Source organism: Nannobrachium achirus (genome assembly GCF_963921795.1).
Source record: "Nannobrachium achirus genome assembly, chromosome: 4".
Lineage (NCBI taxonomy): Eukaryota > Metazoa > Chordata > Actinopteri > Myctophiformes > Myctophidae > Nannobrachium > Nannobrachium achirus.
Window position 1 is genome coordinate 7945390 of NC_137813.1, and position 22784 is coordinate 7968173.

The window sequence follows — 22784 nt, forward strand, 5'->3', positions numbered from 1 at the left end:
AATCTCAAAATGCATGGTGGTCAGTCCAGACGGTTGCAATGTCAACTGTTTGTAAGTTGCGACGACTAGTTGCATTGGTGTGGACTGGTCTCAACATCTTTCATGAAAACAGAAGTACATCTTGTGTAGTCAATAGATGTTGTCCAATAGATCTTGCCGCTCTAATAGGGTCAAACTACGGCTAGCCTAGAAAGCCCAAAAGCAACAACATATCAAGTCTGTTGGCTTCCATTTCATGTTTAAGATCAGTCTTATAGGACCGCAATGGAAATACATTTTTGTCATTCCTGATTTTTATTATAATGTTTTAACTAGTCGGTTGTGCTCTTCATTCACAGGTTGTGGAGGCAGTCAGAAAACATGGCGTAAGACTCACAACGGTCCTCACCACTCACCATCACTGGTGAGACTTTTATCATCTTCCATCCATCCATCTTCAACCGCTTATCCGGAATCGGGTCGCGTGGGTAACAGTTCCAACTGAGACTTCCAGATTTCCTTATCCCGAGCAACTTCCTCCACCCCCTCAGGGAGTATACCAAGGTGTTCCCAGGCCAGTTTGGAGATATAATCCTTCCATCTGGTCTTTGGTCTGCCACGGGGTCTCCTCCCAGTGGGACGTGCATCGAGGACCTTCCTAGGAAGGCGCTCGGGGGGCATCCGTACTAGATGCCCGAACCACCTAAGCTGACTCCTTTCCAAGTGTAGGAGCAGCGGTTCTACTCCAAGTCTCTCTCGGGTGACTGAACCTCTCTAAGGGAAATACCAGCCACCCGTCTGAGGAAACCCATTTCGGACGATTGCACCCGCGACCTTATACTTTCGGTCATGACCCACACTTCATGACCATAGGCGAGAGTAGGAACGATGATTGCTCGGTAGACAGAGAGCTTTGCCTTCCGCCTCAACTCTTTTTTTCTTCACCACAGTGCATCTTTATCCTTGTCATTTCTTATTTCTGACTCAGTCATTTGAGCTGTTACCATCGGGCTGGAGGCTTAGAACAAAACTAGCAAGAAGAAGGGCTATAAGACATCATTTGTGCCAACTGCAGTGGAGATTTTAAATAAGGAAATATTTGAATAGCTCCAACCCCCCACATACCTTGATCACTGCACTGTCTCTATGTTGCTATGTCATGGGATGCATTTTATATAGTTTTAATGCATGGTTTATTTTATGTATGTTTTACTGTTGTATACTGACTGACTGCCTGTGTGCCAAATACGAATTACCATTTTTATTGTAGTTGATGAGAACTCACTCATTTAGACGGATGTGTTTGTTGATTGTTGTGTGCAGGGATCATGCAGGTGGAAATGAGAAGATGCTGAGATTGATCCCGGGCCTGAAGGTCATCGGAGGAGACGACAGAGTGGATGCCATCACCAAGAAAGTCACTCACTCCAACACCTTCAAAGTGTGTTACTGTACTAGTGTACTTGTTCTAGTCACTCACTGCAACACCTTCAGAGTGTGTTACTGTACTAGTGTACTTGTTCTAGTCACCCACTGCAACACCTTCAAAGTGTGTTACTGTACTAGTGTACTTGTTCTAGTCACCCACTGCAACACCTTCAAAGTGTGTTACTGTACTAGTGTACTTGTTCTAGTCACCCACTGCAACACCTTCAAAGTGTGTTACTGTACTAGTGTACTTGTTCTAGTCACCCACTGCAACACCTTCAAAGTGTGTTACTGTACTAGTGTACTTGTTCTAGTCACCCACTGCAACACCTTCACTGTGTTATTATGCAGTTATCAACTGGTATCCAAACATGTTTGCAAAGAGCATTTGGTCTCTGTCGGGTAGAAACCTCATTATGTCCAATACTACAGGATTCAAATTCAAAAGTAGCAGATCTACAAGCTGAAAATGGGTCGCTTTGCGGTGTTCGTGTCATGTTTCAAGCTTGTGGATCAGCCAGTTTTGATGCTTTTGTGTGACGCTGTAGTATATGATCAAGTAGGGCGCTATTGATAAAAGGAACACCAAAAGCTTTCTGCTGCGATTTGCTACAGTAGATTTGGATGGATTTCACTGATATGTTTGTTTTCTGTTTCTGGCGTAGATCGGCTCCCTCAACGTCAAGTGTCTGTTCACTCCGTGTCACACCACGGGTCACATCTGCTACTACGTGACCAAAGACCAGAGCACGGAGCCTCCGGCCGTCTTCACAGGTACCTCTGACCAGGTTGGCTCAATCTGGACTGAGCTGTGTTCTCATTGGCTCAATCTGGACTCACCTGTGTTGTTATTGGCTGAATCTGAACTGACCTGTATTGTTATTTGGTTTAAAATGCTTTGTTTAAAACCAAATAAATGACTGCGGTTTCAAGTCAACAGTCCCTCAGTGCTGTTGCTGCTGCTAGGCTCAGTACGCTGGACGGGAGGAGAGTCAGAGTGGTGACCTGACGAAGATGTATTGACATCGAAATGTTGTCACTCTTGCCTGCACCCTGTATTAATAAAAAGGCTTTAGAAGTCCGTGCCTGCTCCAGTACGCTCCTTCTACAGAGAGTCAGAGTGGTATCTGTCTGCTCACGTTATGACTCCTTCACCTGCTTTTTTACTAACATAACAAAGATTGGACTTTGTTCCCACAGGGAACAGTGCGGGAGGTTTTGGAAACTTCTGGTTATCTACTCACTCTTAATGTTTGCATGCAGCCTCGAGGAAGCCATGTGTGTTTTGTTTTGGTCCCGGGGCTGTACGTAGCCTGCAGCTGATGGGTGAAACACGTTCTCTTTTAAATTCAGCTTACGTTAATAACATCAATGTTAGTCATTTAAGCTACTGCTCATGTGTGTGCTCAGAATAAGATAGATAGATAGATTCAGATATCCCATAGCTCATACAGGCATGTTAGTTAAAAACATATCACAACAAGAGGAGAGGAACACAAGTTCTGATAAAATACATTAAAAAGCATTTAAAAGGTAACCAAGAGGATCATTAAAGTCCTTTGCATAGGCCCCAAAAAAAAAAGAAATAGTCCAGGTCTAGCGGCTGGCCGTCGAATTAAAAAGTCTAATAGCGGAGAGAATAAAAGTGCTCTTATAACGATTATTGTTGCAGGGCAATGAACGGAACATGTCCTTACTGCTTTTCTGGCCTTGTAGGATGTTGTGGAGAGGATGGCAAGCGTTGCTCATTATGGCCCTGCTCTTGTTATTTGTGCATCTCTCCACAACCAATTCCAGTGAGTCCGGCCTCTCCCCCAGAACGGAGCAGCTTTCTTCACCAGCTTCACCAGTTCAGCCGCTTAGCATCCTTGTCCATCAGGCTGCCTCCCCAGCAGACTGCAGCGTAGAACAGGACACTTGCCACAGCTGACTGGTAGAACATGTGCAGCATTCTGCTGCACACATCAAAAGACCGGAGCCTCCTTTAGTAAGAACAGCCTACTCTGTGTCTTTTTATAGACGGCATCAGTGTTCAGAGCCCAGTCCAGTTTCTCATCCAGATGGAGTCCCAGGTACTTATATGACTGTACCTGCTCGATGGCTGTCCCCTGGACTAGGGCAGGCTAAAGAGGAGCAGGCTTGTCCCTGCGGTAGTCCTGTGGCGTGGCGTTAATGTGATTAAATAGTAGTTATTTGGTTTATTTAACAAAAACACTAGCAGGACGCTATTTTGTTTTTATGTTGTATGGTAGGGTTCTATGTTGTATGGTAGGGTTCTGCCCATAAACATTCAGCCACTTCTAGCGAAGCTCTTTGTCCTCGGCACGCCCAGGGAATCAATGTAAACTGTATGGCCTCACTTACAATCATCATGAAGTAGAGCAGGGGGTCCTCCAAATCTTTGTGTGATAAGAACTTTATTTTTCAACACTAACCACTTGAACCTCAGTATCCCTATTCTGTGTGGAACATTATCCAAGAATAGCTGATCTACAAGCTCACAACGCCTCGCAGCGCTGTATAATTGTAATATAACAAATGATATAACAATAATCTGTGGCAACAATGGGAATATATTTATTTAACACTTATTTTAACAAACAATAGCAAGTTAATGCCTGAAACAATTTTAGTGTTGTATCATCTATAACAAGTGTTACTGCAGCCATGATGATGAATAATGAATGAATAATGTAGATTGTGACAAGATGGTTGTTGTTGTTCTCTCATGTGTTTGTACAGGAGACACGCTGTTCGTGGCAGGCTGTGGGAAGTTCTTTGAGGGAACGGCGGAGCAGATGTACAGAGCCTTGATCGAAATCCTGGGATCTCTGCCCCCCGAAACGGTAGATATTCCACCAACCAAAAGGAAAACATCATAGTGTAGAATTAATAATACAAAAAAGAAATTAATGAGTGACGCAGTAATGGTTTGTAACGTTAAAGAAGCAGATTCTTTAATGATATTTAAATATGCTATAATGGTAAAGTATGCATTTACATAGCACCTGTATCCAAGGCGCTTTACATAGATTGTGCATTACATTCACCCATTCTCTCACACACACACACACACACACACACACACACACACACACACACACACACACACACACACACACACACACACACACACACACACACACACACACACACACACACACACACACACACACACATTCATACACAGATGGCATGCACGGCACCAACCTGCTCACCGGGAGCAATTCGAGGTTCAGCATCTTGCTCAAGGACACTTCGGGGATCCCGGGATCGAACTGGGAATCTTCCGTGTTGCCAAGTGGCCACTCTACCCCTGAGCCACTGCTGCTTTGATGAGGCATATGCAGGCTTCCAGCTGCATATGTCTTAGAATTGATTTTCATGTCCCATTTTCCCTCTACACTAAATATCTAGCTGAAAATGGCTTATCTACAATTTATCACACCGCAATGTGTGAGACTAGCAATCTTTACCGAATGTCTGCCCCTGAATAGGAACACTATATTTAGGGTTTATGTGGTTAAATAGGCTCTATGCACCGCAGCCATACTTCCTTAACTTGGTAGGTGTACTAATTAAGGCTCTGTTCCATTTAGTGCAGCACAGTGGCTCTCAAACCTTTTAATTTCAAGGACCATCGTAGCTCCCAGAATATACACAAACGTTAGCGGACATTTTTAGACACCACCTCAAGGAACCATGAGGGTCCCTGGACCACACTTTGTTGTTGTGCAGTGTTTCCATTGAGCCAACATGCACAATATCAGCACTGTTTGTCAGAATGGAACAGGACCTTCATTACTATCGTCACCTGTGAAGGAAGGAAGAAAAGAAGAGGCCCGATTTCTTTCCAATATGGCTTCTGTGCATAGAGCCTATTGAAGTCTTTGCAATGTATAACTCCTTTCAAGCTATATGCAGGGTTCCCACGGTCATGAAATTCCTGGAAATATTTTGAAATTAGAAAAATATTTTTCCAGTACTGGAAAAGTTTTGGAATTGATCAAGGGTCCTGGAAGGTCCTGGAAAAAATAGCTATGCATTGTCTTTGGTTATGGATTTTGTTAATACCTCTAAAATGACAAACTACCGGTAAACATTGGCCAAATTGTCAAATATTAGAGGCAGAAATTGTGAAAATAGCAGATCTACATGCTTGCGAGGCGTTGTGAGCATGTAGATCGGCTATTTTCACAATGAAACCGTGTTATACAAAATTCCTCTACTCTTAGTGCTTGTCAGGGTGCCGGGGTCCCCAGTTCAAATTATGATTATTTCGGGGGTCACGGCCTGAAATGGTTGAGAACCACTGGCATACACTACCTGTCTTTGGGCATTGAGTAAGCGACTCGTTATTGAGCTGAGTTATTGTTATGTAGGAAATCGGGTTAAATATTCTGGAAAGGTTTTGGCAAAGATGTGTGAGAACTAGAGGATGACATTTGACAGGAATTCCTGTGGGTCCCGTGGGATTCCCGCAGGACAGGAGTCAAATTTGTATTAATGCCAGGATCGGGACGGGACAGGAATGAAAATCAACAGGAGTGGGCAGGAGCGGGAATCATCCCAGACCAGTTCATCTAATCGCAGAAATAAATTGCACAGGAAAGTGAGGTCTTTGAACTGCGAACATTATAAAATTATACATTATATAATAATAAATATGATATCAAATATAATATGGATCAAAATAGAAAAACATCTGCGCGATTTTATTTTATTTATTTTTTTCGGGAGCGGGATGTGAACGGGAGTGATTTTGACCAGGAGCGGGATGGGACCAGGAGTCATTGTACAGAGTGGGACAGGACAGGATTTATTTTTTTACTCTGGCCCAGGATTGGGATGGGACAGGATTTTTTCTGCGGGAGTGGGACGGGACAGGAGTGAAAATCCACTCCCGTGTCATCCTCTAGTGAGAACCCTGTATTATGTTATGCCCTGACTTCATTAAAATTAACGATGATGTCTTTGTTTGTTTCAGCGTGTCTTCTGCGGTCACGAATACACCGTCAGCAACCTGAAGTTTGCTCGCCATGTTGAGCCTGACAACGAGGTGGTTCAGAAGAAACTGGCCTGGGCAAAGGTATGTATTTATTTAAAACATCATATTAATGCCAGTTATCCATTGGCTTTATGGAAATGTGAACATTGGTGTTTTTCAAGATTATTTTATTCAGTCCCGAAGGAAATTTGTCTTGGACATACAGTACTGATTTTTGGTCCATCCTTTAGGAGAAAGTCAGCAATGAAGAACCTACCATCCCCTCCACGCTGGCAGATGAGTTCGCATTTAACCCTTTTATGAGAGTAAAGTACGTACAGCAAATCTTGGTATTCTTATTAGTTCAACCGCATAGTAGGCCTATCTTCCTTATTCAGGGTTCCCACGGTCATGAAATTCCTGGAAATATTTTGAAATTAGAAAAATATTTTTCCAGTACTGAAAAAAAAAGCTATGCATTGTCTTTGGTTATTGATTGTGTTAATACCTCTGAAATGACAAATTAAACACGGGCCAAATTGTCAAATATTGGAGGCAGAAATTGTGAAAATAGCAGATCTGCTATTTTCACAATAGTACCGTGTTATACAAAATTCCTCAACTCTTAGTGCTCGTCAGGGTGCCGGGTCCCCAGTTAAAAAAATATGATTATTTCGGGGGCCATGGCCTGAAAAGGTTGAGAACCACTGGCATACACTACCTGTCTTTGGGCATTGCGCATAGGAGTAAGCAACCTGTTGTTGAGCTGAATTATTGTTATATAGTCCTGGAAATTGGGTTAAATATTCTGGAAAGGTTTTGGAAAAGTTTTGGAAATTAATTGTTAAAAATGTGTGGGAACCCTGCTTATTGTAACACTAAGCACTATGACTATAAATATATATTGAACATCCATGCAACTCAAGTATACGAGTCCAGCACAGCACAACTAAAACGACGACAGTGATGAATGTAATAGTTGGATGGATAGATAGATTGATCGAAAGACCTTTTTATTTTTTTAATCCAGACCGATACTCAGTAAGAATAAAACAAAAGTACAGACACAAGGGTTGAGAACAGGTGCAGAATAACTAGTAACTAAAAATAGGGTAACAGCATAAAATCGAATACATTCAAAACATGAGTTAACACCCGACTCTGGCTCTCTTCACCTAGGTTGGTCAGGTGAGCATAGTGCATACATACAGTACCGTAATCCACCAGTAGGTGGAGACAGAGTCGTAGGTATTGTGGTATCACCAATACAAAATGGCACATAAATAAAGTTAAAGACAATGATATTGACCTGGCTGACCTGTATGGTATTCTGTTTATAGTTATAGTTAGTGCTTGGTGTGGAGGACGACCCTTTAAACTACACTTTATTGTGTATCATTATTTTATGCTTTAACTATTGAAAAATAGTAGAGCTCACTGCGAGCTTGTAGATCTACTATTTTTGAAAAATCTTGAAAATTAGAATTTTGACACGATTCTATAAGTGTCTTTTGAATCGTATGTTTTTTTTTTTGAAAACCCTATGTTTCTACGTCAGCAATCTGGCCAGCCATCGTCAAAGAAAAGGTCCTTTTCACTTAACTGGAGCTCAGTTAGTCTGTTCTTGAGAGACTACTATGTCAGTGGTTCTCAAACCTTTTCATGTGAAGGACCCCCAAAATGATATGTATTTGGCCACGGACCCCCATCTCAAAATATTTAGTTTCATGACTTTTTCAAAAATAGCAGATCTACAAGCTCGCAGCGTGGCACTGTGAGCTTGTATATCTGCTATTTTTCACTGGTTAAAGCATTCAATAGTTCTAGGCCTAAATGGGTTTAAACTAGTTTGTTTGTGATTGATTTTCTGTTGCCTGTCAGAGAGAAGACGGTGCAGGACCACGTGAAACAGAGCAGTCCTGTTGAGACCATGAGGAGCCTCCGGAAGGAGAAGGACGGCTTCAAGGTCCCCAAAGAGTGACACCACCCAGTGACACCACCCAGTGACACCACCCAGCACTACAATGCTACCCTACACCGTCACAATCCTGAGTGTTAATCTGTCTCTTGACAGTGTACAAATGGACCCTTAAGCCCTATTTTAATTCTCTGGCTATTCGATAAGGTTGACTGATTTAGTTAGGTTTTGTTTTTTATCTTGGAAGATATTTGTCTATAATAACACAATAGGGTCTCCAAGCTTAAAGCTGCACTATGTAACTTTCCCATTCCATCCTCAGTCAGTAGAGTAGGGCCTGACTGCTTGCTCAGGAGAGAAATTGGACCTTCAGGTCAGGATTTGTGTAAAAAAGAAAAAAAGAAAGAAGAACAGGGAGAGCAGATACAACCGCCCCTGTTGTATAAGTTCTATTGCATTAACACACTCACTCTACCATGCAGGTGGGACAAAACACAACAACGTTACATAATACAGCTTTAATGTGGTTAAATGGTCACTCATGATTTCACAGGGTGGGTACGTAGCTGCTCCACTACGATTGTATATGCGGGTAAATAGAACACAAAGGAAAACAATAGCTCTTGTCCATTTTCAAAGTTAAACTGGCAATAGAGTAGCGATGTCCTGAGGTCACTTGTTCATCCCCTTGTTCCTGGAAGTCATTTCTCTAAGTAGAATAACATTGGTCATCTTAGAATCGTCTTGTGTAAGAATCGTGGTCCAAACATAAACAAGCTATCTCCGCGAAATTGTCGGGGAGGTGGCTCTGTATGGTTTACGATAGTCAGTCACTCATATTTGATACAGTCTTGTTTCTGGCAAAAATGTAACTAATTTGGCGTCAGTAACAACTTTTTCTCACCGCCAGGGAATTCTTCATATCCACATGAATCAAACCGCCTGAGATCATTAGGTTTATTTTTGGAACACAGTTCTTATTTGACGGGATTTGAAAAAAGTATGGGAATTCCAAATGGGGGAAAAAAACGGGACCCAGTTAGGATGTGTAAATGGCATCAGAGTTCATTGCTTTATACTGAATTTCCATGGCTTTAAGCTGAATATGCCCCTTATTATTATAAGCGTAATATTTCTAAATCCAAACAAATGTTGATTATAAGGCGAGTTTGATCTGTACTTCTTTTATCAGCATTGTTTATTTTTTATTTTAAAACATTTTAATGGGTAGGCCTACTTGAATGCTAATTGAACGCTTTAAGGTAAAATAAGTCTTAAGTCCATGAATGCACAACTTTAGAGTGAATACAGCCCCGGTATTCACGACATGTAATATATTGTTTGTTGTACAAAATATTTAAATCAAGGTTGACATTTCGTGAAGGGAGTCCCTTTTCATAAATGTATGTACAATTTCTGTAAAAAATAATAATATAATCATACTTTCTGTTGCGTCCAGTTAACAAAACGCTTTCCTATGAAAAGGCTTTATTTTGACATGAATCATTAACGTTGCATTTCATGGTGGTTTTGAAGCCTTTTGCAATAATTACAATTTGGCACCTTTTCAGTAGGCTATTTAGCGGTGCGTTTCCTTCAACGCTCACTTCACTTATTATTTGAACTCAATCCAGGGACGTGCTGGGCCCCCTTTTGTGCGACAGCCTTGTATGATGAAGCAGGGCTTTGCTTTGCGAAAGAATTTACACATTTGAAACTTGGAGATACGAGGTTTTCTGCCCGACCGTGGCGATTTACTTTGTTGGCCGCCCAGCCCCCAAAATGGAACGACATTTTATTTTTATTTTTTTCCTAATGGCCGGCCTGGACCGGACGGGAATGAACCGGCCGTTCGGGAGTTGTCCCGCTTTTCCCAATGGCCAGCACGTCCCTGACTCAATCTACTATTTACAATTCAGGCATTTTGCACAGTGGTTCTCAACTTTTTCAGGCTGCGACCCCTGAAAAAAAGTAATATTTGAACTGGGAATCCCCCAGAGTAATCACAAAGCGAGGCGTGTGTCTGCCTCGTTCTTATATTATTTGACAATTCGGCCAATGATTGATCAGTTTCTTATACTGTAGTATTGTTTGTTGATTACGTTTGATGCATAGTGGTCTTGGTCTTTTTATTTTATTATTTCTTTTTGAGGTTTTAAAAAGGTCTTAAAAGTCCTTAAATTGTCACTTCACTGTCATCTGGAGGACCCCCCTGGGAGTCCCGACCCACAGGTTGAGAACCACTGATTTAGCAGACCTCTCATACAGAGCAACACACTGTTATGTAGAATAACCTAGCAAGGTGATCACGTTCTGTTATAACTTTGGTACAGTATCCATCTTCTATGGAAATGTAGTTCTGATCAGTTACACTAGGTCTTGTACGATGCAATTCAACAAACAATATAAAATGCAGTGTATAAATGTAATACAGTGTCTGATGTCTGTGTGTACCTTACTTCTGATCAGCTTCTCAATTTATATGGATTAATACGGGTGCAACAATTAATGAAACAAATCTGTTTAATCAATAATACACAAATGATTAATGATTAATAATTTGATTTTCAAAAATGCCAAAGAAATTACAGATCTACAAGCTTGTGATGTCGTGAGCTTGTAGATGATTGTTGTGTGACACTGTTGATGACAAAAGTATATAAAATAATGGCTTATAAGACTAGCTGGTTTAGTTTATTACAACATACAGCCATGCATAGCATCCTTTGGTCTCTTGAAAGGTGCTCTACAAATGTAATCATCATCATCATAATCATAATCATCATTATTATTATGGATTTTGCTTGCAGCCTTAAAGGAGTAGTTCACCCCCAAAATGACTTTTTTCTATTGATTACTCATGCCATAGAGACTTGAGTTCAATAATATTTTGTTGTATTTGTCGTACAAAAATGTGATTATTTACCCCATTGATTCCGGATGCATGGCCCTGGATGGGGACCCAAATGCATGGCACTGGATGGGGAAACCATCAGGGTAAATTTACTATAATCAATTTATTTGTCTTAGGAATGCGACAAAAACCTAAAAATATTATTGAACTCAAGTCTCCATGGCATGAGTAATCAATCGAATAAAGTATTGTTGGGGGTGAACTACTCCTTTAATTCACAACCTTTTTCTTGGATGTTTCTGGCTCGACTAAAATGCCTTGGGGTTTTCTGCTCGATGATGCAGTGATACGGACCATCTCCCAGTGAAAACATTTTTAATGAGACTTGGGCTGTGTCCGAAATGCGGAACACGTTCCCTACTCCCTAACCCTAAATGAGGGATCCAGATGTAGTGTACTACAGTAGTGAACAAATCAGCGCATTTCGGACACTACCCCGTCGCCATCTGGTTGCGTCATCGCTGTCGCACAGTTAAAACACTCTAGCGCTGGCTTTTGGAGCAATAAATAATAGCCGATCTACAAGCTCTCAACAGGGGGCGAAGCGACGCGTTGTGAGCTTGTACATCAACTCCCCAATGTGGATTGGAAATAACATACCAACATGTTGCGTTGTTATGAGAAATAGGCCAAATATAATTATGTTTTTATTCATCACAATTCAATAAAATAATGTTAAAAAATGTATAGGCCTATATATTTTTTTTAAATTGTATTCATTCATTGGTGAATCAATGAATGAATAATGTTTATGCCACATTCATTTGTCTCACATGCAGACATACACCCATGTTTGTGATAAAATAGGTTATTCTTGCTAATTTAAATAACATTATTATTATTATCAGCTGTGGAAGGTTGGGAAGAAAAGATCGAAAAACAAAAGCCTCCAGCGTCTATTCTCGTATATTCTCTTCATAAACAACTTTAGAGCTGTTTTCATCATTAAATGATGAAAAGCAAATTTTGTTCTCTGGTGACAATGCTGTGGACAGTTGTTTTCTTTAGCCGGTGGTTCTGCTACGAGCGGTTCTGTTGCGTTTGCTCAGCAACAGGTGGCTACTCCTCCTGCCATGCAGAGACGCAGAGACGAACCTGCAGTGTGCGTGTGCGCGTGCACACCGCATGTGCGTGCTCAAAGCGCGAGACAGCGGCCGTAGCGCAGTGCATTGTGGGGCGGCAGGGCTTGAATAGCGCTTGAATAGTGACCATCGAATGCTCACTACAAATCCAAATGCATTGTGGGATACTTCAGTACACTATATTAGGGTACAAAAATGCTCACTATACATTCGGACACTAGTTCAAAATGGCGGAGCCCCCTTTTAGTACACTACATTAGAGAATAGGGTGGATTTCGGACGCAGCCTTGATCTGCAGGGAAAGCGACCTGGTCTGTTGAAAATACACACACGGCTATTGGTAGGGAAAGAATCCATTTTATTATCGATCCATTACGTCCACAACTTGTACCAACATCAACAGAACAATTAAATTACACACAACATCTTTAGACAGCCGCAGCGCTGCATGTACCTAGCCATGGTATTCACATGATGACCGTCATGGATGAGCTTGAGTCTGGTTTCTACGCCTTCTCTATATTTGTCCCGTACATCTACATAAACGTTCAGATTTCAAATATAAAGTGCTTGACCAATGGCCACGGATGTTACATTATTGTCCGAGCCTGCAGAAGTACCTTTATTGAATAGTTCAATAAAAACCATGTCGATCCGATGAGTGGCGTTTTTCTCCGTTTGCCATTGTGCTTTCAACAACGTGACCCTATCGGTTGGGAGGTGTACTACACTCTTGATTCATATGTAACTCTATGAGAGAAATGGCTACCGATCGGATTAAAATGCTTTTTATTTAACAATACGGAAGATACTGGTACTTCTGTGGTACCGTGCAGTAATTTAACATATTTGACCATGGGTTAAGCACTTTATATTTGAAATGTGAACGTTTATGTAGATGTACAGGGCAGATATGGAGTAAATGCAAAAGCCAGGGAGAAGATTATCCATGGCTGTCATGACAGCTATGGGCTGTGCTGTGCATGAACACAATGCTTATTCTTTTAGTGCAACATGACATTGACAAGTGCATTGATTTTATTTTATTTTAAACCAAGCTTGTATTAATAAAGGCTTTTAAAAGATTGTGTTTCTTCTCCCAGACAGACAGTGCACTACCACTGGCGAGTATTCCTACCGTAGGAGACGGGGTTGCATAAATTAGAAGGCGCGGCTTGTGATTGGCTGGAGCGGAGGTCTGGAGCGCTCGGCTGTGGTCACTTGGACTGCGCGGGCGTTTATCGTGCGCTTAACGATTGCATTCACCACTCACTTGGACTGCGCGGGCGTTTATCGTGCGCTTAACGATTGCATTCACCACGGCTTCGTAACTCGCGGGCACTCGCGCCTGCGGCGCTCGGGCGCGAAGAACAGAACCAAGGTCCGCTGGCCTTCGCGCCGCTTGCAATGTCGTGGACAATAACTGTGACATATCTAACCATAAAACGAGCGCTCCTTCAAACACCGTCTCCTACGTTTGGAACAATAGCCTACCACTGAGTAGTGCAGGGTCGTGCGTGCGTGCGTCGTGGTGCGCGCGCACACCATGAAGGTGAAGGTGATCTCCATTCTGGAGGACAACTACATGTACCTGATCATCAACGAGCAAAGCAAAGAGGCCCTGGCAGTGGACCCTGCTGTACCCCACCGGGTGAGAAACAAACAAAAAAACGAAACAAAAAAAAGCTGTGGTTCTCAAAGTGGGGTCCTTGAAGGGAGCCCCCAGCTAAGTAAGTTCATGATTGGAAACTAAATTGACCCATACTGGCCTGTAACTCAGAGATTTTACTGAAGGTAACCAAAATGTCCCATAGTCCATTTAGTTTCATTTAGCCTATCCACCTCTTTCCGCGGGAATTTACTGGAGAATTTTTTGCACCACACTTCCGGTTAACAGCAGACATACAAGCTCACGTCGCGTCGCAGATGCAGCCGTTGTGAGCTTGTAGATCACACTCGGCTGCTGCGCCGGAAGCTCCGTCCAACTTCTGCGCAATGCACGATGGGATGTTGGAAACTTGTGGATAGGTAACCGGAATGCTCGCCTTAAAACACGCTTGTCCTATTTCTTTTTTCCTCTGACCTCACGCCACGTCGCCAGCCACTCAGTGGGTTGGTTCTTGTATTTGTTTTTTCCTGAATATAAGGTTAAAGAAATAACTTAAGGGGTAGTTTTACGGAGCTTATGTTTGGGAATACCAGCCAGAGACCATTCTACCACTCTGCGGGATAGATGCCCGAGGGGACTGTGTTTTTAGGGCAAGCTTTCTGGTGGTATACTCCATTCTTACAGTCTCTTGAATTTTGGGGTCCATGGCCTAATCATTTATACCATCTGCCTGTATTTGAAAAAATAAAAGAATAATAGTTTGAGAACCATTAGAAACCATAGCCTGCTATGGCCAGTGTTTTGGATAGAGCTTAATAATAGAACTGGTTTGAATCAATCATTAATGCATTTCACTTTGTGTTCTGACAGCTCCTGGAAATCGTGAAGAGAGAAGAACTGTCTCTCACGGCCGTCCTCGCCACTCACCATCACTGGTGAGAAGAGAAGGGCTTTTCTTCAGCAAGTAGACTAGACTCCCAATCTGGTTCTGACACTCCTGACATGCAACAGCAACTGTGGTGACACAGGGCTCATCGCCATGATGGCTTGTGTGGTGGAAATCTTTGTAAAAATTCTGTTTTTGCCACAGATAATACAAAATGACTGGTCAATAATATTACCAGGAACACAGAAAGAGCTGTAGCCATGAATGACCATAACAGGTCTGAGAGGGTACAAATCGAACCAATGTTCCATTTGTACACTCTCAGAGTCAAGGGTGTCCTTGCAAATTAAACATTTAAGAACCACTAGTACTTTAGTTGGACTCCTAACATGCCATAGTGTCATATAGTAAATAATAATTCAAGGTTCAAGGAGTTTATTTGTCATTCAGTACAGAACAAAATTTGTTATAAATAATAAAATATACCTAGACACTATAAAAACTAACTCATACCTAAAAGCAATTGCACTTGCCCGCTAAAAAGACAGTACTAAAAAAACAGCGTTAGAAAAACAGTTCATGTGTCGCAGTTCAGTTCATAGTGTAGAGTTCACAAGTAATCTCACAAATGCAAAGATCACAGTTTCAACGTCCAGAGTTCATAATTCTCACAGCTACAGGGAAGAAACTATTCTTTGCCTGGTGGTACTGGCCTTCATGCTACGCACGAAGCTTCCTGCCTAGCATGGGTGGAGGAGGGCAAACAGACCATGCTGGGTCTTATGATCAAAATAAGAACATTTATTTTCCTGGTTTCTATACTACCTCCCCCTAGCCAGCCAGGTGCTCCCCAATGTCCCCTGGCACGGCAGGGGGAGAGCGGAAACCAGGACTACAGGTTAGGTAGTTGGCACTGGGTGAGAAAATGGGTTGCAAAAAACGTGGGATAAAAAAAAATATATAAAAAAAATAAATAAGAACATTTATAATGGCGTGTAAAAAATAATGTCTAAAATGTGCTATGTACTGACATATTGCTGACCCCTGACGTTCGTTATCATATTCTTGAGCACACATGGAGGCCAAAGGAATGAGTAAAGCCCTTTGCACACAGGCGCGTTTAACCGCACGGATAAAACGGACAATATAATTTTTTGAAAAGAAAACAATGATTCTCTATGACCTCATGCACACCGGCTCCGAATTAGCCGTGCGACGAGTGGCTGCCGCCGTGCGTTTTTTTCTCGATCGAAACCAGTTCGATTCGTGCGTCTTGTCGCATGCGGTAAAAAACTCATCACTCCTTTTTGGATCCGCAGCGCCGATTCCGCACAGCCTTGCACACCAAATCCAATGCGTTTTATTCATGCAGCAAACGAAAAAAAACGCAACTGTCCTGTGTGCAAAGGGCTTAACAGTTCATGATATTGTAACGAACGATGCATACTGTATGTCCCCGTCCGTCAGGGACCACACGCAGGGGAACGAGGCCCTGTTGAAGGAGGTCCCGGGGCTCAGGGTGTTCGGGGGAGACGACCGCATCGCCGGCCTGACCCACAAAGTCACCCACACTCAGGAGCTCAAGGTCCAAGTTCATTTAATTTCGTGCTGCAGCTAAAACATGTAGTCCAGTGTTTCTCAAATGGGGGTACGTGTTCCCCTAGGGCAGGGATACTCAAACTTCTGAACCAGTGGGCCACATTACAAAAATGTCAAGGGGCCGCGGGCCAGTTGATGAAATGACATTATTTGATCACTTCTCTCTTTTATTTGCTTTATTTCCACATAAGACAAGTGCAATGTGCATTATTTTATGGCTTGGAAATCCATGTATATTCTGTCAGTGACACAATTTGTAATCAAAGTAATTTGCTAAATGTTGCTCTCTTTTTAATACTTCTGTGCAATTAGCATATTCCACAAAAACACTAAAACAAACTAAAGTACATTTGTCTGCTATTTGTCTGGGTTGATATCTGTCTGCCTGCTATCAAGAGGGATAACATTAAAGATGGCTGAGCACATCTCTCTTTCAATAGCTTCACAATGTTATTCATGACTTGGCCCACATTAAACAGAAATGGTGTTTTACAGAATATAAACTTAGAAAATAGATACTTATGGCTAAGGAAATTCAAATAAAATCAAACAATCTAGCTACTTAAAAGATATTACCCAGACTGTTTAGCTACCAAATGGCTAATGATGCAGTTGTTAAGTAGAGCTACAGTACACCTCTCATTCATTGATTTCCTACAATGACGTTTTGGGTATGCTAATTAGTCAAACAGAGCCACTGGTAAAAAAAAAAGAAAAGAAAATCGGCGATTTCAATGGCCACATTCAATATGTTTTGGCCATTATCTCGGGAACGCAAGGTCCAATCTGCTCAATTTAAAGCTTGTTGGATGCGTGACTTCGAGGACATTAAGCTAGTGGGCCAGTCAAAATTGCGCCGCGGGCTGGAAGTGGCCTGCGGGCCGGAGTTTGAGTATCACTGCCCTAGGGGGTACGCAGGGGTACTGGAGAAAAACTAGAAAATGGGAATATGTCTTTTACTGGTGTGGTTAATGATAAAACATTGGCAGTTATTGAATAGAAAGCAATGTTTATTTGCCATTATGCTGTTTTATTTTGAACATATTGGCATTGGAACTGGACCTGATGTCTATTTTTCTAAGCAAAATGCTGTAGCCAGGGGAAGGGGGTACTCGGCTTCAGAAATCAGTATCAGGGGGTACTGCAGCCAAAAAGGTTTGAGAACCACTGATGTAGTCAATATTAAAAAAAAAAAAAACATAGACGTTGTCCATGACATGCGTTGCTGCTACGATGTCCATTATTTATGTAGACAGAGTAGCCCTGCCTGAATACAAGAACCATAACGCATTAAAACCGTGTGTTCCTTTTAGATTTCTTGCGTTGACTAGTCAGAAATAGCAGATGTACAAGCTTGCAGCACGGCACAAAGTAATTGACACGCTGTGAGCTTGTACATCTGCTATTTCTGACTAGTCAATGCTTGTTGACACTGTTGAAAATGTTTTTGTTATTTTCGGACCAGACGACAGGAGTGCAGGCTGAGCCTCGTCCGGACGGATGTAGAGAAACCTAGCGTTAAGGAGAACTCCTCTAACGCAGGGAGGGGCCTTCAACAGGGGGTCCTCAGAGTTACGACAGGGGGGCCACCAAATCTTTGTGATAGGATCATTCATTTAAATTAACAACTTGAACCCTCGCTCGCATCCCTTTTCTGAGGAGAACTTTAGCCAAAGATAGCAGATCTACAAGCTCTCAACGCCTCGCAGCTTGTAAATCGTCTATTTTCGTTCAAATAGGTTTGGTGTAGAGGTAAAAAAGAGCAGACCAAGTACAGAGTGAAAGGTCAAGTTAACTAAAAACACAAATCCAACTGCTGTCAAACAGGTCTATGAATCTATCCATGAAATCGATGAAAATCTGCATCACACATTTATACAATATGTACTAGAGGGGGCCCCTGCTTCATCTCTCTCTCTCAGCTAAGGGGTCCCTGGCCTGAAAACATTGAAGACCCCTGCTCTAACGCTATGGACAAGAGCTAGCATTTAGCATGGATGAAAATAGGGCCCACTATGCCAAATCATTCATTCCACAACCTCAGTTCTCTCATGTCTTTGAATAACACACCGTGTCTGATGTGATGATGGTTTGATATGGTGCTGAATACAGTAGTGTGTGATGTGATGATGGTTTGATATGGTGCTGAATAACACAGTGTGTGATGTGATGGTGGTTTGATGTGTTGGTGTTTCCTTTCATTCTCAGTTCAGCTGCATCAACGTGAGGTGTCTGTCCACTCCCTGCCACACCTCTGGTCACATGTGCTACTTTGTGTGGGAGGATGAGTGCACCGACGCCCCTGCTGTCTTCACAGGTCCTCGTCTCTGTGTGTGTGTGTGTGTGTGTGTGTGTGTGTGTGTGTGTGTGTGTGTGTGTGTGTGTGTGTGTGTGTGTGTGTGTGTGTGTGTGTGTGTGTGTGTGTGTGTGATAACATAAAAGAGCTGGTGAAACTAATGTAATATTAATTAATGTAATATGTTAAATATGAATAATTGTCAAAAAACTGTTAAAGTGTTCTCCTGTATGTGGTGTGGTGGGACCACAGGGAGGGTCCACTCCTCACCTAGTCTCGCGTGGCCAGACTGTTGACTCCCACAATTTGTAGATGCTCCCGTCATACAGTCTGGGAGACGGATGTTCTGATCATGAGTATCCGGTGTAGAGAAGCGATGAAGCGGAAGTGAAGCCTCCTCCCCACTTCCGTTTTGGTTTCACAGTCGCGCACATTTATCCTAATATAAATCAAAATCATCTAAGCAATTGCAGCTTGCTGCTTATCAGAAATAATATTTCCGGATTTCAGGAGTATAGGTATAGTTCCAGACTCTATATAGCATTTGGAGATTGTGGAATAGTCTACGCGTGACTACCTCCTCTCCTCTCTGTGACATCCTGTGTGTCTTCCTCTGTGGTGGTCACTCAGGAGACACGCTGTTTGTGGGCGGCTGCGGGCGCTTCCTGGAGGGCACGGCAGAGCAGATGTACCACAACCTGAGCCAGGTTCTGTCCACGCTGCCTCAGGACACGGTCAGTATGTACCACAACCTGAGCCAGGTTCTGACCACGCTGCCTCAGGACACGGTCAGTATGTACCACAACCTGAGCCAGGTTCTGTCCACACTGCCTCAGTCAGGACACGGTCAGTATGTACCACAACCTGAGCCAGGTTCTGTCCACACTGCCTCAGTCAGGACACGGTCAGTATGTACCACAACCTGAGCCAGGTTCTGTCCACACTGCCTCAGGACACGGTCAGTATGTACCACAACCTGAGCCAGGTTCTGTCCACACTGCCTCAGGACACGGTCAGTATGTACCACAACCTGAGCCAGGTTCTGTCCACGCTGCCTCAGTCAGGACACGGTCAGTATGTACCACAACCTGAGCCAGGTTCTGACCACGCTGCCTCAGGACACGGTCAGTATGTACCACAACCTGAGCCAGGTTCTGACCACGCTGCCTCAGGACACGGTCAGTATGTACCACAACCTGAGCCAGGTTCTGTCCACGCTGCCTCAGGACACGGTCAGTATGTACCACAACCTGAGCCAGGTTCTGTCCACACTGCCTCAGGACACGGTCAGTATGTACCTCAACTGGGCCAGGTTCTGTCCACGCTGCCTCAGGACACGGTCAGTATGTACCACAACCTGAGCCAGGTTCTGTCCACACTGCCTCAGTCAGGACACGGTCAGTATGTACCACAACCTGAGCCAGGTTCTGTCCACGCTGCCTCAGGACACGGTCAGTATGTACCACAACCTGAGCCAGGTTCTGTCCACACTGCCTCAGGACACGGTCAGTATGTACCTCAACTGGGCCAGGTTCTGACCACGCTGCCTCAGGACACGGTCAGTATGTACCTCAACCTGAGCCAGGTTCTGACCACGCTGCCCCAGGAGACGGTACAAAACCAGGGGTCATCAATATGTCCGTAGTGCAGGGGTTTTCAAAGTGGGTGACGGGGCACCCTGGTGGGGTGCCGCGACGGCAGTCCAGGGGTGCCGCGAGATAATTTGATATTTGGAACGTATTTGGACACTTGAAAAAAATATTTAGTATCATTTTAAACTTGAAGTACAAAGTTATGTTCAGTCAGTTTTCCTCACAACATAATCACTAAAATATCGTCACTGTCAAGCAGAAACCTCGTATCTCCAAATGTGTACGTCTTTCAGTCGCAAAGCCCAGCTTCATCATACAAGACTGTCGCACAAAACTAGAGAAAACAGCCGATCTACAAGCACTGTGCTTGAAGATCTGCTGTTTTCACTAGTTTAGTACATTTTATAGATGATAAATACAAAACGAACGGTTTTGGACATACAAGGTTTCCACCCGACGACGACAATATGCTATAAATATAAGGTGCTGGGAGTGAAAATTATAATGTAGGGGTGCCTCCGATTAAAACAATATTTATGGGGTGTCCTGAGACCAAAAGGTTTGGGAACCCTGCTGTAGTGTACAGGCGTACACGGACACATGTGTCTGTGGCAAGACTTTGCCAAATTCTATAATTTGTTTTTACATACCATTATACTGTTCCTATGTTAATGTTTAAAAGTCCCAATTACTGAATGTGAGTCTCCATGGGTTTTCTTCTGAATATGTATGACACTTATTTTCTATGACACTATGTATGGCACATTAGCAGTCAGAGGTTCTCAGACGTTTTATTTTCAAGGACCCCCATAACTCCTGAGTGTGTACAAATGTGAACCCTCTTCAGAGTTACAGACCTGTAATGGTCATTTATATGTGGTCTAGCTCTATGTGATTCTGGTAATATTATTGTTCACCCATTTTGTATGTCCATGGCAAAAATCGAATTTTCACAAAGATGCCTACCACAAGCCAGCATAAATGTTAAATGGTGCATTTATATAGCGCTTTTATCCAAGGCGCTTTACATAGATTGTGCATTACATTCACCCATTCACACACACATTCATACACCGATGGTGGAGGAAAACATGCAAGGCACCAACCTGCTAACCGGGAGCAACAACTAGGGTTTCAGAGTCTTGCTCAAGGACTCTTAACATTAAGGACATTAACTCAGGGGGAGACCAGATTCAAACTGGGAACCCTTTGTGCTCTAATGACGGTTTCTCCCCCCCTGAGCTATGCCACCCCAGCATGGCAAACGTATGTTCTTATTAGTAGTGAGCTGGCATTAACATGGTTAACATCACAGCTGCCTGCCACCATGGCCTCAGATCAGAGGTGATGTAAGGACAGGAGTCATAGCAAAAAGAAAAAAGAAAAAAAAAAAAAAAAAACACAAGACGCAGTGAGGGGTTTGAGCACAACACTCAGCATTCATCGTCTTTCTTCAGAGAAGCCTCTCTAATGACGCAGAGGCACAATGTCAAGGACCCCCAAATGTATGTGCTTTGCCACAGACCCCCATTTCTTAACCACTGAAGTAAAATCCCCACTGAGAACTGCTCTCAGTCTAAAGCCCCTTTTTCACCGGGGTTGAACCGGTTCAGTTCTTTTTTCCCCTGCATAATATTGAACCAGTTCAGAGTGTGTCCATTGAAAATGAATTGGTTCAGAAACCTAAACGTTGGTTGTACCAAGAAGGAACGGAAACCAGTTCTAGAACCAAGGTTGTTTTGGTGGAAAAGAGGCCTAAAGGTGCTAGAGGTTAAAACAGTGGTTCTCAACCTGTGGGTCGGGACACCCAGGGGGGTCCCCAAATTATTTCGGGGGGTCCCCAGATCATTAACTTAACGTGCAACATTGTTTTCTCACTCAACAGTAAACAAAGCCGTATACAGCATAAGTGCATAGAGGGTATCTGCACATTTCTAAAGTGAATTTCTAGAGTGTAAGTACTACCTATAAAATGACTTATTAAACATTTGCCAAATTGTCAAATATTAGAGGCAGAAATTCAAAAAAATAGCATACATCTGCTATGTTCACAGTAGAACCGTGTTATAGAAAATGTAATGCCTCAACTCTTAGTGCTCGTAGGGTGGGGGATCCCCAGTTAAAATATGAATATTTTGGGGGTTGCGTCCCGAAAAGGTTGAGAACCACTGCTCTATACAATTAAGGTTTAGGTGTGCCTTGGCATTGTGTGACAGCCACACTATTCTTACTGAAATGATTGATGGGCATGGGCATTGATTGTCTCTTGCAGAAGGTGTTCTGTGGACACGAGTACACCATCAAGAACCTGAAGTTTGCCCTACTGGTGGAGCCGGACAACCAGAAGGTCAAGGAGATGCTGAGCTGGGCCAGGGTGAGCATTCTGTAGTTAAATGTTGGGCTTACACACTGAGCATAACTATTAACTATAGTAGGCCAGGGTGAGCATTCTGTAGTTATATGTTGGGCCTGGGCCAGGGTGAGCATTCTGTAG

At 42.9% G+C, this 22784-nt stretch overlaps 1 protein-coding gene across 1 annotated transcript in view; it reads left to right on the top strand.

The window, feature by feature from the left end:
* The window catches only part of LOC308282605 (hydroxyacylglutathione hydrolase, mitochondrial-like), a gene marked incomplete at its 3' end in the record, with an annotated part of 30219 nt that overhangs the window by 3648 nt on the left and 3787 nt on the right, over positions 1–22784 (top strand). Inside the window, exons 3-15 of the mRNA XM_080722992.1 lie at positions 339–403; positions 1303–1420; positions 2073–2181; positions 4150–4253; positions 6395–6496; positions 6646–6725; positions 8276–8371; positions 13818–13959; positions 14788–14852; positions 16271–16388; positions 18611–18719; positions 19329–19432; positions 22563–22664. Coding sequence (XP_080579118.1) covers positions 339–403; positions 1303–1420; positions 2073–2181; positions 4150–4253; positions 6395–6496; positions 6646–6725; positions 8276–8371; positions 13818–13959; positions 14788–14852; positions 16271–16388; positions 18611–18719; positions 19329–19432; positions 22563–22664 — 1314 coding nt within the window. The remainder of the gene's footprint in view (positions 1–338; positions 404–1302; positions 1421–2072; positions 2182–4149; positions 4254–6394; positions 6497–6645; positions 6726–8275; positions 8372–13817; positions 13960–14787; positions 14853–16270; positions 16389–18610; positions 18720–19328; positions 19433–22562; positions 22665–22784) is intronic.